The 16940-nt window shown below is 42.1% G+C and overlaps 1 protein-coding gene across 1 annotated transcript; it reads left to right on the top strand.

Moving 5' to 3' along the window:
• Positions 1–1377: 1377 nt before the first annotated feature.
• On the top strand, positions 1378–16940 carry LOC138267237 (extracellular calcium-sensing receptor-like). Its single transcript, XM_069216093.1, has 5 exons — positions 1378–1689; positions 6116–6946; positions 14697–14924; positions 15796–15919; positions 16003–16940. The coding sequence occupies exons 1-5, from the start codon at positions 1378–1380 to the stop codon at positions 16938–16940; spliced, it is 2433 nt and encodes an 810-aa protein (XP_069072194.1).

The raw sequence follows: 16940 nt of genomic DNA, 5'->3' as shown, positions 1-16940 counted from the left end.
TATTTCTCCTTGTTACACCTCTCCCGGAAAGATATAGCATTTTGATGCATTTTCAGGTTGACTATCCTTAGTAAATTTGAAAATACACCAGAACCCATGAGTGACACATGGAATGACTTCTGGTAATAGTAACACAAAACAGTGACTTTCGGTGTTTTGTGTAACTCCAGATTTACTACGCCATGCAGTGCCACATAAGGTGGCTCTTTATACTATAGTAAATCTCACTTAATGGCTTGCCTTGCCCTTGCATCTCCTTATATGATGCAACCACAATGCAAGCAATTAGTAAATCCGGTCCTGAGTGTGCTTGATCCTGTACTGAAACAAAAAAGGCTGATATAGGGCAGAGATGAAGTAGTAAAGCTATTTGTGACTCAGGTAATGGAATAGTAGAGGGTCCTACAAGGCAGAACTGACATACACTGATGGTGCCTACAGACATGTTTCATATGGTGTGATGTCTAATTATCCTGAATAGTGTGTTTGGGGAGTTACAGCTTTTACCTGCAAGGATTGCTGCACACATTTATTTGAGTGCAAAAGCAGAATGTTGTGTGATGGGAAGCAGGGGTGGAGACTGTGCTTTATATTATGTAGAATAGCACATGAATATATGTGAATTGGTTGAGTTCTTTATCTGTCTTTATGTTTAACAATAGCTCTTTGAGGTCAATGTATCTGTCTGTGTGCCTTAGTGTGTGTGTTGTATGTTTTGTGAGGGTGAGGGTGTGTATCTGTGTGTTAGTATCTGTATAGTTCAGTGACTGTAGTGTGTGTGGGGCTTGTGGTGTGCGTGTATGTTGTGTTGAGATTTAGCTTTATGTATATGTGTGGTGTAATGACTGCATTTGTGGGCAAGTGTTTATGTGGTATGTGTGTATGCAGGAGTTAATGCATTTGAATATGCATGTGCAGTGTATGGTTTATGAAGTGTGTGATCATGCATGCAACTGTGTGAAGATTGTGCTATGTGGCTGTGTGTGGATTTCACAATGTGGAGAGTACATGTTGCTGTGTAGGGGATGTGATGTAGGGATGGCTAAGCATGGTGTGCATGATATGTTTGGCTGTTAATGTAACTGTGTTTGTGGTGGTTTGGCCGTTTGATTGTTTTACTATGTTGTGTGTATCTGATGTATGTATGGAGTGTGTGGTTGTGTACATGACTGTTTGTAGCTGTGTGTGTTAACTGAGAAATGCAATGGCAGGAAGTGTTTTGGGGTGGAACGGGACAATATTATATTTTGTGTGTGGTTGCAGGACTTTTCACCTGTGCATTATGTATGTTATTAACATTGAACATTTGCAGCCATTCATTGTTAGATCTGATAAATATGACTGATAATTACATTTTTTTTATATATATGAAAAACGATGTCCAATTTGTTTTGCAGGTTTGTGTTTGATAACTACCAATGGCTGCAGGCTATGGTATTCGCCATCGAAGAGGTCAACAGCAACCCAAACCTCTTACCCAATGTCACTCTGGGTTTCCTGATCTACGATTCGTGCAGGATGCTGCAGCGAGCTTTGGAGGGTACACTCTGGATACTCTCAGGCCATCATAGGCCTATTCTGAACTACGAGTGCTGGGGAACCCACTTACCTGCTGCCATTATAGGAGACTCTACATCAACACGTTCAATCCTCGTGGCTCGAATACTGGGACTCTACAGATTCCCCCAGGTGAGAAATGGTGATCCCACTTCATTGTATATGCAGGATATGTAAATAGAGTTCAGGCTTGTTCTGAATTCCATGGTAATCCTCATACAAGTGAAAAAAGGAGCTTCAATTAGAGTGCTAAGTTTGCACTGACCCTGACATTTTCCTTTCACAAATGTTTTAAAGTTTGTAACTTGACATGATACAACACTGGGGAAAATTGAGCCATGGAGAATTGGTAATTTCCTTTGCGGTACGAATGCATCACTTTAACTAGGTATTCATAACTTCATAATATTATCCAAAGAGAAGGTACTTCTTGAGTAAACAAGACCTAAAACCTTTGAAAAATGGGGACTGTGTGGTTCAAGAAGCTTGATTTGTAAGATTGTACTACAGATTGTATCATCTATTCACTTTCACCATAGACATGTTCATTGTTCTAGAGGGCTTCTTGTTTGAATGAGGTAACCTCATTTGTTTGTACATAGTGTATGAATTTAGGGTATTTGCCTATTATATTCTAGGAGGAGTGAAAGGGTGGTACTAGAGTGTTGAGGCTGTTTCAAGAATTATTGTTTTATTTTTATTTTGTCAGTCTGTTAATGATAGCGAGTTTGAGTAAATATTATTTTCCTATTTAAGGCCAGTGTTTGTTTGCATGTGTGTAAAAGGATACAGGACAAGACTTAAGTAGGCTTTTTTAAGTCACAAAAGGTCTGATACACAGACATTTAAAGACAGGAAATGTGTTTTTATTTTCACTTGTCCTGGTAGTGAAAAACTCCTGAATTCGTTTTTCAGTACTATAAGATCCGTCTTTCCTGTTGGATAGCACTGGATTACCTTATTACATTTAATAAGTGTTAACTTTTGATTAGGAACAGATAAGAATGTCAAGTTTGGACTCAAATGAATTGTACTTTAAACACTCTTTAATAGTAAATTCAGATTTCAAGTCACAACTCTGAAAATGTCCTTTTAGAAAATTGGCATTTTCTTGTCCTAAATATTTGGTGCCTGCTGCCTTTGTCCTGGGGACTAGGTGTTAGCAGAATGGGCCATCTTGCCAGGTTTGCGTTTGTGAGCTGTTTATTGTCCCTCCTAAATTTTAAGGGGCATTTCAAAGGGCTACCTCCAGCACACTCACAAAGGAGCTTGGCATCAGTTTTTTGTCACCTAAGACTACTTGGGAGTCGTTGCAAGGCAAGGAAGGGACATACATGCAGTATAGGGAATCCCTCACTTCAAGGGCTGACAACACGTTTAAATACTTGACTTCAGCTCTTGTTTCACTGCATTGCTATTGATGATTGTGATTGTGGAAAGTTGTTCTGCTTTTCTAGTATGTTCATCCTGCACAAACTCTCTCCCTCCCTCACCCCCCCCAAGTTCTCTCTAAGTGCATCTACTTGTCTATAACATAAAAATATATCTAAAAAATTACAGTATTCCTTCACTGTCCAATGGTTATAGGCTTATAAATTTGCTTTTTAGAAAGACATCCCTCAGCCGCATCAGTCCTAGGCCACCCAATTCCTGTTTGGTTGTTAGTTCTTTCTTCAGGGGAATCCATGTCTTCCTTAAATGTAACTGAGATAATAGAGAGCAGATTTCAACAGGACTAGAATTCCAAGATTTGGCTTCCAAACTCCAAGAGGCTGGTCAGCTTCTTGTATTTAAAATGGGGAGCCATGAGGTTTGGTTTAGAAGTTGACCATAAATTATGGGGAGTAATGTATTTGTGAATTTTTGGTGAAGAGGGCACGTGTTCTGTTGATATAGATCATGTACATGAAGCAAGAGGTTTTAAAGCTTCTACACTTTCTTATAAGCAGTAAATATATTTGCCTAAAGTGGTTAGCCACTAATTAATTATTTTATGCCATAGATGGAAAGGGCATTTTGGATCGTTTTCAATTTATAGATTGCTTTAATAGGTAATTCCAAATAAGCAGAGTGGGTCTAGTCAAGGTGTTACTGAATAAAAGCATTGGCCGCTTGGATTTTATCAGGTAAACTAAGAAAGAGAAAAACCATCTTAAGACACATACTTAATATCTACTGCACTGGGTGACCTTGGAAATATGAAGACAGAGTTCAGGCCCATGGCTAACCAGACGCCATATTTGCATGTTGAAGTGACAGGTTTAGAACAGTTCAATATCTGGGGTGCGGGGGGGGGTATACAGTATTGTCCCTTTGGTTGATACGATTGCAAACCAGGAGAGTTCCAGATTATTGGGATTGAGTTTAAAAACAAATCTTTCATCCTATCAGGGATAGAATTAAGATAGGAAGGGGAGTCATAAAAATTATTCCACACTCTTTGAGATTGAGGAGGAGCGGTGTAATTCAACTATGGCAAAAAAAATCCTGAGAGTTTATTGGGAGCAAAAAAGTGCCTGAGAGTTATTGGGTTCAGAATGAATCCTATAGGAATATACATTTCTTTTGGCTTTCCTAGTAAAATGAATGTATTTATATATTTGTCTCTTGCAATTATTTTTTTCTGTGTCACTACAAGGTTTTCTCCAATATTTCTGAGACGTTTGCAACTATTTTCCACTGTTTAATGTCATTGTTAACATTGGGTTGAAGGTCATCGCCCCGTATTAAAGCATTAGGTTTCTTAGCTGCAAGCTTAGCAAGGGTCTAAACTAGTTTCTGATTGAAGTATGCTATTAAATTATCTGTTGACTCAGTGCCTCTAGCTTGTGAAATATCCTGACATAGGCCCACATTACGACTTTGGCAGTCTTTTTACAAGACCCCCAAAGCCGCAGGCGCCCAAAGACCACTGCATTATGACTGCCGTCAGATTTCCCCCCAAAATCGGGCACAGATCTGACAGCAGTCGTGCTGGCGTTTGGTGGGGAAAAGGTGGTTCCACCGTCAGCACCGCCACGCCAAAGGGACGCCACACTCCGTGTTACAACCCGTAATACGGCATGGCAGTGTCCCGATGGTGGGGGGCTGCTGGCAGTGGAAGTGCCGGGACCCACCCCTCCGCCATACTGGAGGTGCTCACCTCCAGCCCGCGGACCGTGGAAAAGCAGTTTGGCGTGAAACTCGTAATTCTCGGACCACCAGGGTCGTAATGAAGGCCATAGTTCCCAAAATTGGCCAATGTGACAAGTCTCTAACTTCTATAGTATTATTTTTTCTACTTAATGGTTTTTCTCCATTTGGGTGAGGATCATTCCAGAGAAGGGTCCTAACTATGTAGATTTTAATTTTTGTGAGAGTGGTAGTCCAACGTTTAAATACAATGCACATACAATGTACAATGGCCTATGGGCTATTCTGGTCCTACTCTATGGTTGTTTTGCATGTATTAAATGGAAAGGCTTAAGCCTCGCAACAATGGTATTTTGCCAGGTTGAAATGACTTTTAAAACTGCACACACAGGCTACAATGGCACGCAAGAAACTTTAAAGGATTACTTACGTGGGTGGCACAATAGGTGCTGGAGGCCCACTAGTAACATTTCATTTACAGGCCCTAGGTACATGTAGTTCCACTTTATTAAGGACTTACAAGTAAATGAAATTTAGCAATTGGGTGTAAGCCAATGTTCAAAGGAGAGAGCAGAAGTGAGTACTCATTGCTTTGGCATGCTGCCACCCTGGTGGTTGGCCCTCAATGATCTCCAATACTGTATATTGCAGAGTACTGAGAAAAGTGATCTTTTTGCTCAGATCATCCTGTTCTCTGCTTTTTACTAGAATGTTGAGCGGTGGTACTTTTACTTCAGGCTTATGGTGGCATGCTGGAATACAAGGAAGTTGTGACTTCCTGCTGCTTTCCGGTAACTCAGCCTTAAGGAAAAGTAGTTCCACTGTTTCAGGAGTATCTCTCTTACGTCTTCTGACAAAAGTGTTTTCTGAGCTAGATCTAAATCGTTTACATCATCTGAACATCATTTGAGTATTTACAGATCTCATGGGGCTCTTCATGAAAGCTACCTAATTCAGGAAAAATTCATACCGTGCAAAAGGCTTCATGAACTGGTCCCCGGAGAAAGAAACAACCATATTATGTATAATCAGAAGGCTCTCTAGCCATGTGTTCGCCACATCATAAACCAGCCTCACTAATCTATTGCACCAGGATTCCACCTTTTCTCAATTCACATTTTTAATAAATCCTAAATATGTAAAAGATGTCCCTTGAAAGTTGCTTTCAAATACAGGAATCTCTGCTTGAACAATGTCCTTAAGTGTTCAGAAGCATGAAATATCTTTTCTCCTTCAAGGGACTCTTGAAGACTTACCTCTTCACAAATGTCTCTTCTGATCTATTCTAATGAGCTTTAATTACAATGCATCAGGGAGATATAGCTGGTGCAGCTGGAGACTTTTGCATCATAGTATTGTACATGAAACCTGTACAAAAAAAGATAGTTAAACAGCTACATGCTAAATTGTTTTCTATCCTCATTAGATCAGTTACTCTGCATCAAGTTCTCTCCTGAGTGACCGAAACCAATTTCCTTCCTTTTTCCGAACCATCCCCAGTGACGACTACCAGTCCCGTGGGCTGGCCGAGCTGGTTTCCCACTTTGGTTGGACCTGGGTGGGCCTTGTAGCTACGGATGATGACTATGGCCAACAAGGCCTCCGTATACTGCAGGAAGAGTTTTACAAACATGCAGGCTGTGTGGCTTTCTCTGAGAACATTGTGACAAGCCAGGCTGACAAGAATGCTTTTCATATCGTCCAAGTGATCATGAACTCAACAGCCAAGGCAGTTGTATTCTTTGCCACAGACTACGACATGATTCCAATTCTGGATGAGCTAGTGAGACAAAACGTGACCGGAAAGATATGGATTGCAAGCGAGGGCTGGTCAACATCTGCTCTCTTTTCCACTGAAAAGTTCTCCAAAGTCCTCGCCGGCACCATCGGTTTTGAAAACCACAATGGAGAGATGATGGGGTTTCAGAATTACCAACTCAGCCTTAGTCCTCTTGGGACCCCAGGTTACATGTTCATCAGAGAGTTCTGGGCAGAAGCTTTTGGATGCAACTGGATGGACCAAAATTCTTCCCTTAATTTACAGGATAACAAGAAACAAGTGTGCACTGGTACAGAAATCCAAGAGGGTCTTCAAAAGAACCACAAGTATGTCACCAGTTTTAGATTCACTTACAATATCTACACAGCTGTTTATGCTATTGCACTGGCCCTCCAGGATTTGATGTCCTGCATCCCGGGTAAAGGGCCTTTCCATAATGGATCCTGTGCCACCATCATGGATTTTCATCCCTGGCAGGTATGCATTAATATTTCTTTTATGATCTTCAGTGTCCTGCTGTTAGATATAAAGGTTATCTTAGTGTGGAAAGGACATACCTCTGAATTGCAATCGAATTGAACATGGGTGGGGTCAACAAAAAGTTTTCAATTCCTTGTTAAACCCCTTCTATGGAAAAAATATAATTTGTCCCTGTGGCTGGATACCACTGTGGGAAAATATACGGAAATCTGTTCACAGTGGTAGTAATTCTCATTTGCAACATGTCAATGTGTTAAAGTTACAAAATAGTAACTTTGTAGCACTGAATCCCACCTCTTGAAAATTGTATGCACGTTTTTTAATTGTAACAAACAACGTCTTTTTAAGCTGCTAAAAACTGTGCATCTTTAAACATAGCTTGTTGTTCTAAAGTTTCCATTAACTTACTTGTTTTACACGTTGTAACAACATTTTGTATGTTAAATGTTACATATTGTCTTTGTTTCTCTTATACAAAAAATGTCCATGTTGTAAAGAGATCTGCCTGACACTTAGAAAATGTAACAGGCAATAACATTGTTGTAATTCCTTAAACAGACATTTTGTAATTTGATTATTTTCATTTTCTTACAAGATATAGAATATGAAGTTCTTAGATATCTTTCTTATGTTTAAAAAGTTAATTGGTTTTAGCAAAACTGTTTATACATTTTACAACTTTATACATGCCCCTGCCAACATCACTCTTGATGCCATATGAAAACTTGTACTGGATTTTCGGGCTCCATTATAGTACACTGCCCACTTTGGGCAGCAGATACCTGAGTCAGAGACCCATTCTTACCAATAGTCTTGTTATCGATGGAGTCCATGGGGAACAATACGGTGCTCTGTAAACTTCATCAGTGACTAGGCAGCACGTTCCAAGATGGAAAGATAGGTCATAAAAAGGACTTTTGTTTACAGCACTGGTAGTAGAGTAAAAATTAAAAATAGAAATGTTTCCTATCACCCTATCTTCATTGTGCCCACTTTAGTGTACCTCCATTCTCATTGCATACCTGCTCGCTCTCTCATTCATTGGCCTTCATGATGTCATCCTCCTATGAAAGGAAATGTTTATGTCAATGTAAGGAAGAGGTTGTGAGTAAAGCTGAGGCACTGCTGTGTACCTTACAAGCATCACATTCTACAAAGTATTCTTTTTATATATCCATTTGCCATATTTTGAAGTTGTCAATAGAGAATCTTTCCAAAAATAACAAAAAAAGGAATCAACGTTAAGGTTGTGAATCTATAGAAACTGAATATTAGGCTTATGTTTTTCTGAAGTTTAATAGAAATGGTGGTAATATTCCTTTCTGGAAAAGTGCTGGTGGTACAGAATTTGGAAGGCTAGCTCATCTGGGGTCTTTGGCCACCTTTAATGGAGAAATCAATTGTGCACAACTATTGAAAGATTCAGCATGATGCAAATATTTGTCTTGTGATTATGGGTGCCATCTCATAAATGCAGCTGGGCATTTCAGACTCAGCTAAGTTTAAAGAATGCAGGACAGTGGCTGAGGTACATGTAGTAAATTGTAGGCAATTTTATTTCAAGTCAAGCTCAGCAGCGTTGTCACAAATTCAAACTGGACCTGAACCATACAGGTATGGATGTGTGTGTATATATAGAGTGAAAGGAGGGGCACTTGACTGAGAAGAGGAAAACCATGAATTATTCAGCAATAGATTGTGCAACATTGTTGTGTATAATCACATGACAAAACAAAAAGACATCACCAACACAATGTGCAAAAATCAGGTAACATTTGAGCTTCTTTTACAACTGAGTGGACACATGTGAGTAGTGTTTGTGAAGGTTACATCATAAAAGAGGTTTTATGATTTTACAACATTGAAGAGACTTAGGGCCTGATTTAGATATTGGTGGATGGGTTACTCCATCACACCAGCAACAGATAACACATCCACAGAAATCTGAATCTCATAGGAGATGATGGGATTTCGATTTCGACGGACAGGATACCCGTCACCATTGTGATGGAGTAACCTGTCGGCCAATATCTAAATAAGACCCTAATATGGCTAAGTAGTTGGCCTTATACCCCACTCAGTTCATGTAATTGTGTTCTTTCCACACCCTTCCATCTTCAACATGGCATAAGGTAGGGATGTCCCCTACCCCGCTGCTTTTTGCACTGGTGATTAAACCCCTAGCAAATTGGATTAGAATTGATGCCAAGATTTAGGGCTTTTCCTGGCCCTAGCATCAAGAGGATAGAGTGTCTCTCCATGCTGATGATATGCCGCTCTATCTGCAGTCTCCACAGACGACTCTACCACGCCTCATTAGAATGCTGGAGGTTTATGGGGATGTGGCAGTTACAATACATACACTTGGTAGGCCCCCCTCCAGCCACAACTTGAAACCTGACTGTGGGGCACATCTCATCCAACCTACAGATAGCCTGAGAGCTCAACATTGCACCAATAGCGATTCTCACATGTACAGAGGTTGCTAATTGGGCCACACCTACTAAATTTGCCGGGCCTGATAACTTTGTATAAAATATTGTCCTTGCTCAGATTTCTCTATGTGTAACAGAATTACCCTTTTTTCCTTCATACTTCTTTCTTTCCAGACCTACAATCCATGACCACAAGTTTTACTGGACTTCCAGGCCCTATAGAATCTCCAACACTAAAAGCATTGCCTCCTCCTATGATGACGGCCTGTGTACCCTCAAACCGTGCCTATACTGTTGGGCTGCACAAGTGGTTCTGATTAATGATTGGCTGGTCAGGAATCTTTGTGACTCTTTCTGGCATCTTTTACGTTGGAGGGCCTGAGGGACAGGAACCCAATTGTTTCCTTTAGTTATCTCCATGCTAAATACAACCTCCATAACTCATGATTCTTTTGATACTTACTGGTGAGGTGTGCCCTTGGCACATATAAGGAGTTATTAATGAAAGTTCCTGAAGCTAACCCCTTAGAGTTGAAGGTGACAATGGAACTCTTGGGCCGACAGGGAAACTCTCGCCTATACCGCTCACTTTTCCTTAATGCCCTGGACCCTCTACTTAGCTTAGAGAGAGCTGGATGATGATGACTGACACGACGTGAAGATGGCCTTGGGTATGTTGACCATACCGTCTAATCTGTGACTCATCCAGTTCTCCTATTTTCACCATACATTTTACAGCCCTGACAGGCTCTGAAGGAAGGGGTGAGCAAGTTTGCCTGCCTGTACATGCTGCGGTGACCCAATTGGGTCCTTTTATCACGTTATTTGGGTCTGCCTGGCTATACAAGCCTACTAGGTCTCAGTCCATGAGCAGATCACGCTCACTCTGCAGGTAGCTTGAAGTTAGATCCTAAATTGGTGCTCTTTGGGATAACAGCTGGTTGGCTGGACACTACATACTATAGGTTATTAGCAAATATTGAGTATTTTGTGGCTAAATGGGACACTGCTGAGAACTGGCGGTCACCAACCCCCTCCTTCGCTGTCTACCTGGCAGAGAGGTATGAATTTCTGTTATGAAGCTGAAAACTAGACATATAAGTGGAGAGGATGTGCCAAAAAGCTCACAAAAGTCTGGGGGGCTTGGACCTCAAGGTGTGGGTGTTCTGCTTATTCACCAATGCTATTCTGTTCACTTGGTCTGTGGTGACTATGTTTATTGACTACAGGAGAGAGGAGGAGATTTGTGCTTCAAATGTGCTACAATATTCCTGCTTTCCCTATGCACATATTTAACCTTGTATTGTTGATATATCGTTTTGTTTAAAATCGATAAAAAAACATCTATCCTATGTGAACTGGCTGCCAGACTCCTACTTACCAAGGAAGGATCTTTGATTACAAGAGGAGGCACAGACATTTTGTTGCATTTGGAGGTCTACTATTTATGGTAAATCTGGAAATGCATAAAAATCCATGGGTGTTGCATGGGGACACCTATGCACCACACTTGGAACACCTCCCTGAGGCAGAGTAAAAGAACACAGCGATTTGCAGTGCATTGCATTACTCTCGATTTATCAAGCCACTCATGGCCACACAAGGTGGTCTTGCATGGCTTTCTAAACTGCATTCAGTGGTTGCATTGTGTTTGCACTTCGTTGCATGGTAAAATGTGAGGCAATCACTACATAAATATGGCCTTACATCTGTTCCAATCCTCACTATACCATCTTTCATGTAGACAGCAACTTTTCCTATTTCACCACAGGCTTAGAAACCCAGTTCCCCAACAGGTCGTAGGCTGTCTAAAAGAGATCAAGAAGGCCAATACTTCACTGTTTCTCTGAGATTCCAGATGGGTTGCAGTGAAAGGAATCAGCTTCCAAGTGCTTCATTTGTAAACTAACGTGTCTGTGTCCTAAGTTTTGCTCTGAAGCCTGCAGCTGGAAATTATGATTATCTGCATGGCGAATACCAAGACTGACTAGACTTGATTACACCCCATGCCTTCATGATCTACCACCAGACACTCCCTGCCACTTTATGTCACTCTTGCAGGTTATTCTTCATCTCTGCTTTCCTCCTTTGTTGCGGATTTTCTGTTTTTCTCTTCCTCCTTCTGTCCCACTTGCCTGTTTTTATCTGTCAGGCTCTGGGTCAGTCGGATGCGGAAAAGTAAGCGCAGATCTTCAGAAATGACTAATGGTGGATCCCACCTGCATCCACTAGCTCAAATTAGGCACTACAGCTTCCACAGCACATTCAGGGGCATAGCTTTGGGGGGGGGGGGGTTGTTTGGTGTGTTACACTTTCTTAGTAAATGTATTTCCTGATAAACAGTTGGGCAAAGGTGGTTTTGGTTTGATATTGTGAGATGTCAATCGGATTTCACCAGGAATTTTGACATACACGCAGGGGCTGCTGCTCCATAAGGGTGGAGGAGCATCGCCCCCACCAGCATCAGCAGTTGCAAACCTTTTCCACAAAAACGATAATAAACTTTGTTTATTATTGTTTTTGTGGAAAACGGTCGGAGCCATGGGTGTGACAAGCAATGATGGGGAGTGCTATGCACTCCCCCCTCAGTGCAAACAGAGATGCACACAGGCCTCTCTCCAGCCCAATTTCTGGGATGGACAGAGCCCTCACAGGCTCCCAGACTACCTGGGAGCGCCCTGGATGGGCGCTCCCAGCCAATCCTGAATCTGCTTTAAGCAGCGTCAGGATTGGCTCAGGGCAGGCTGGGAGCCTGTGCCTGCAGGCTGTAGGAAGAGGAGATGAGCAGCGCGGTCGTGAAGGTGGTGGCAGAGCACAGGTGTTTTAAAAAATATATATATTTTTAATTTAATCCCCCCTTTCATTTCCCCCGCAAACCGCCCTGCCCCTACAGCGTCGCGTGAGCTGTGCCTGCATACACGCAGACAAAAACACAAACACACTCTCCCCTCTCTTTTTTGAAAGTCCTAAAAAATATCACTTATTTAACAAAATATTGTGTTTTCTCTCTTAGTACTCCTACCAATACGCAATCCTCTCCCTTTCTACCATCCCTTAGGCCCCTCTTATGCACCCTGCTTGTCGTATAATCTATTTAAACATTTTATGCCTGCGTGATTATCGGAAAATCTGAAGCTTAACCGCAACCACCCCAATCTTTTGGACCAAGCTACGTCCCTGAGTACATTGCAGACTGTCTAAAAAGATAAATATTCCAATAACTCTCAGAGTCTCTCCAGGAGGCTCTCTTCCACTCTAAACCAACAAGCCTTTGTGGCAAATTTCCATCCACAGTTATAACAAATGTACTTGATTTTCTTCCATCTGGAAGAAAAGGAATGCTCCACCTCAAGTCAGGCAGGGATTCTACGATCTTTTCTGCAGGCTTGAACAGAGGGACTAGGGGGTCTGTAGTAGTTTATAAAGAGTACAGGCTTTGATGTAATTTACACCGCCAGGCGTCTGTATGGTATTATGAACGTCCACTACAGGCAACTGGCTATAAATAAACATATCACCCTACCATTGCATACATCTGAAATTACTGATTTAGGGCCTCATTGCGAGTTTGGCGGTCTAAAGGGAAGACTGCTGCAGTGGCGGCCGCCGAAAGACTGCCAAGTTGGCGGTCATACGTCCGCCCTATTATGAGTCACACTATGAACTCTGCCTAAAACCGACAAGTTTCAGAAACCGCCAAGACACTGGAGGATGGAAAAGAGACGGTTCCACCACCGCGCTGCCAGCCCGACAAAAATCCTCCCATCATATTACGATCACAACAGCGGTTCTTCCATGGTGCAAAACCATTGGCGGTGCGAACAGCGGCGGTCTCCACTCACCCCGACACGCATCCACACACCCGACACACCTACTCACTGCACTATAAAACAGACCCCTACACAACCCACAATCTTTTGCATCCAGAATGCCATTCACATACATCGAGAAGTGAAAAAAGATAGATTTTGCCCTTTTACACCATAGGCACACATACACATTTCACTCAGCACTCACCCCACATCAGCACAACATTCACATTACAGACATCACTAGCACACACAATCCACTACAATGTCACCCACTCACATCACAGCACCTACATGTCATCATTTACCAAACACTGCACCCTTTCACTTACAACACCCCCAGGCACCATCTCCACAACCACTACCATGTCTCCACAAAAACTCCCATGTTCCCTGTTGGTGGTAAGTTGCGTTGCATGTGTGATTTGTCAATGGGTAGTGTCTGCTCGCCAATGCTTTGATGGTGTTGCGGTTGTGGTGTTGTGCTGTTATTTGGTGATGTTGTGTGTTGTTGTGTGGGACTATGCCGGTACTGTGTTTCTGGGGGGTAGGTGTGTGATATTGACATGTGTGTGTGTGTGATGGCCATAGTGTGTGTAGTGTGTATTTGCACGTGTGTATGTGGGTATCTGTGAGTGTGCGTGTCATTGTGTGGTTACGTGTGTGTGTGTGTGTCGCCCGTGCCACCTGTTCCCGATTGGTTTGTTGTATGTGAGTAGCCACTTTGACATTTCTCAACAGTGACAGGTAATTGTGTATACTCACGGTAGATGTCATCGTCGTTATAGATTCTGAAGTCGTTGGGTGAGCAGGAGCAGCAGGAATACGTGTAGTTCAGGTTTCATGGCGGGTCTGGACAAGTATGGCTTCCTGAAGGCATGTGTCTCCATTTATACAGTTGGTTTCTGCCTATGTTTGCATGGTGGAGTGAACGCGGCGGAAACCTTTGGATGTGCACTGGCTTCATAGAGCTACATGAAGTGAAATGTTAATGATAATGCATGATAAATATCTGCACTCCTCCAGTCCCGGGACACTGTCTTTCCAGAGTATTGAAAGAATGGCTGCTACTAGCAAACTCAGTAAAATAGAGAATTAAGCTGAATAGTGAGAAATAAAAAGAAAACTGCTCCAATTGCTATTTAAGATTATAAACTATGGACTGTATCATTGAAAGAAGGATATTTGGTGATGGAGAACTCTGCCTTTGACATCCTGATGCAACCAAGGAGCTTTCCTTTGGAGATCATGGAACATGAGTCTGTTCAGTGTATGACATAGTCAATACCAGCTTACAGACCATATTGTCTGATAGGATGGGTTTTAGTTTAGTTGGTATTCCTCATTCCTAATGACTTGGCTGTCATGGCAGGAAGCTAACAAATGTTGACAAAAACTAAATTACAATTAAGAGATCTTTCAGTATACAGATTAAAGTACAATTATTTGATCCAACTGATAAGTGCATAACCTTAACATCTGTCTCTCTCTACCCATCCTCAGCTTCTTCACAGTGTTAAAAATGTTGGCAAGACAGCAAGTTTTGGCTCAGGGATGTTTTTTGATGGAAACGGCAATCCTCCAGCTTGGTATGATATTGTCAACTGGCAACAAAGTCTCCAGGGGGGCCTCAGACATGTTATTGTCGGAAAATATGACTCCGGCGCAGCCACAGGGAAGATCTTGATGGTCAATGCCAGTGCTATTCAGTGGGCTACAGGATACACACACGTAAGACATAACCCCCTTGAAGATAGGTTTCACAGATGTGCTGTAATATTTCCATTCTTTAGCAGTTATCTGGGACTCTAGACCTGTTAGTCAAATACAAACTGAACATTGATCCATACATCCGCCAGCATAAGCAAATAGAATAAACTCCATTTCAGTTGGTCAAACGTACAATATATTTCTGCTAATCTATTAAAAGGGAAAGACCTGATTGTGATTCAGCCACAGAGGTGTCAAATAGGCTGATTCCACATGGCCCGATCTTCCCACATCTGAAATTACCAAGTATAGGAACACCAGGTTTTATTTTACTGGGTGCATATTTGAACCTTGTAAACCACCTTGGACTCTAGGGCAGTGACTCCAGCCAGAAGCACAGTCCGACCTCCATCCAAATTTTTCATTCACCACTTGTGGAGCATGGAACGCTTCCTTCAGCCACGAGACAGCATGAACTTGCAACCAACACCTGCTGACCACCTGTTACCTGCTATGCTACCTGTATTGGGTGCCCACTTTCACTTACCACCTGTTTGAGGCAGGTGGTAAATGTGTGCAGAAAGGTCCATGGAGAGTGAGGCACAACCATTTGTAAAGTAACCTAGTGATCTGGGGTCAGCATGGTTACTCCCAATTCCCAGGGTGAAATCCATACAATCCATACACTTATGGCGAGGTACAGTCTGGAATCAATAATTCTGGCCCCAGTAGGAATCAATAACAATTTTTAACCAGGTACAAAATGTAGGGAAGAAAAAGTCATACTGTGAGCAGCATGCATGCCTACTTCACTTACAAATGCTGCCCCATGATGGAAATATTTGCAGTGCTTTTCATAAACTCGCTGTGTGATTTGTGTTGTTCTTTCCAGGTCCCTCTATCTGTGTGTAGTACCAGCTGTCCTTATGGATTCATAAAAGTTGCTAGAGAGGGCAAACCCATCTGCTGCTTCCAGTGTGTGCAGTGCCCTCAAGGAGAGATCTCACACCAGATTGGTAAGTGAATCAACAGCTGTAAACACTTAAAAAACCTCTTGAAATATAATAGTCACCAAGTCTTATATACTTTCCTCTTTCAGATTCTATTGAGTGTTTTACGTGTCCATGGGACCAATGGCCCAACGAAAAGCAAGAAAAGTGCATTTTGAAGACTAAGGAATTTCTCTCTTATGAAGATGAATTTGGAGCCACCTTAGGAGCAACCAGCATTTTCACATCTGCGATCCCAATTGCTATTCTGGGTTTGTTCACTCGTTATAGGAACACTCCTATTGTTAGAGCCAACAACCGTTCTATCAGCTACCTCCTGCTACTGTCACTCACTCTTTGCTTTCTTAGCTCTTTGGCTTTCATTGGCCAACCGTCACATGGCACATGCCTTCTCCGCCAGGCATCTTTTGGTATAACTTTCACTCTTTGCGTGTCTTGCATTTTAGCCAAAACCATCACGGTGGTCATCGCCTTTAATGCCACCAAACCCAGTAGTAACCTAAGAAGATGGGTTGGGCCCCACGTATCATATATGATTATCAGTGTTTGCACAATACTTCAGATTCTTCTGTGCATCTCGTGGCTGATTCTCTCTCATCCTTTCTCAGAATATAACATCCACATTCAGCCTGGAAAGATAATAGTTGAATGTAATGAAGGCTCTCCTGTTGCTTTCTGGTGCATGCTTGGATATCTTGGGTTTCTGGCCAGCATCAGCTTTATAGTGGCCTTTCTGGCCAGGAAACTGCCTGACAGCTTCAATGAGACCAAACTCATCACCTTCAGTATGCTTGCTTTCCTCAGTGTCTGGGTATTATTTGTTCCGGCTTATCTCAGCACGAGGGGTAGGTACATGGTTGCCATGGAGGTGTTTGCCATCATCTCTTCCAGCTCCGCCCTGGTTTCCTGTTTATTTTTTCCCAAATGTTACATCATACTAATGCGCCCTGAAATTAACTCAAAAGGGCACCTGCTGGCTAGGGTGCAAGCAACAGTAAAAAAGAGAACTTACCTTACCAAAGAGTGA

This window comes from Pleurodeles waltl, chromosome 12 (assembly GCF_031143425.1).
Source record: "Pleurodeles waltl isolate 20211129_DDA chromosome 12, aPleWal1.hap1.20221129, whole genome shotgun sequence".
NCBI lineage: Eukaryota > Metazoa > Chordata > Amphibia > Caudata > Salamandridae > Pleurodeles > Pleurodeles waltl.
The sequence above is the reverse complement of the archived record's forward strand: the minus strand, read 5'-3'. Positions and strand labels throughout refer to the sequence as shown.

Excerpts from the sequence above, each read along its gene's own strand:
- LOC138267237 (XM_069216093.1), top strand. The coding sequence starts at position 1,378 with ATGTCCAATTTGTTTTGCAGGTTTGTGTTTGATAACTACCAATGGCTG. Across the intron at positions 6,947-14,696 it reads TGGATTTTCATCCCTGGCAG|CTTCTTCACAGTGTTAAAAA; the intron begins GTATGCATTAAT and ends ACCCATCCTCAG. Across the intron at positions 15,920-16,002 it reads AGAGATCTCACACCAGATTG|ATTCTATTGAGTGTTTTACG; the intron begins GTAAGTGAATCA and ends TTCCTCTTTCAG.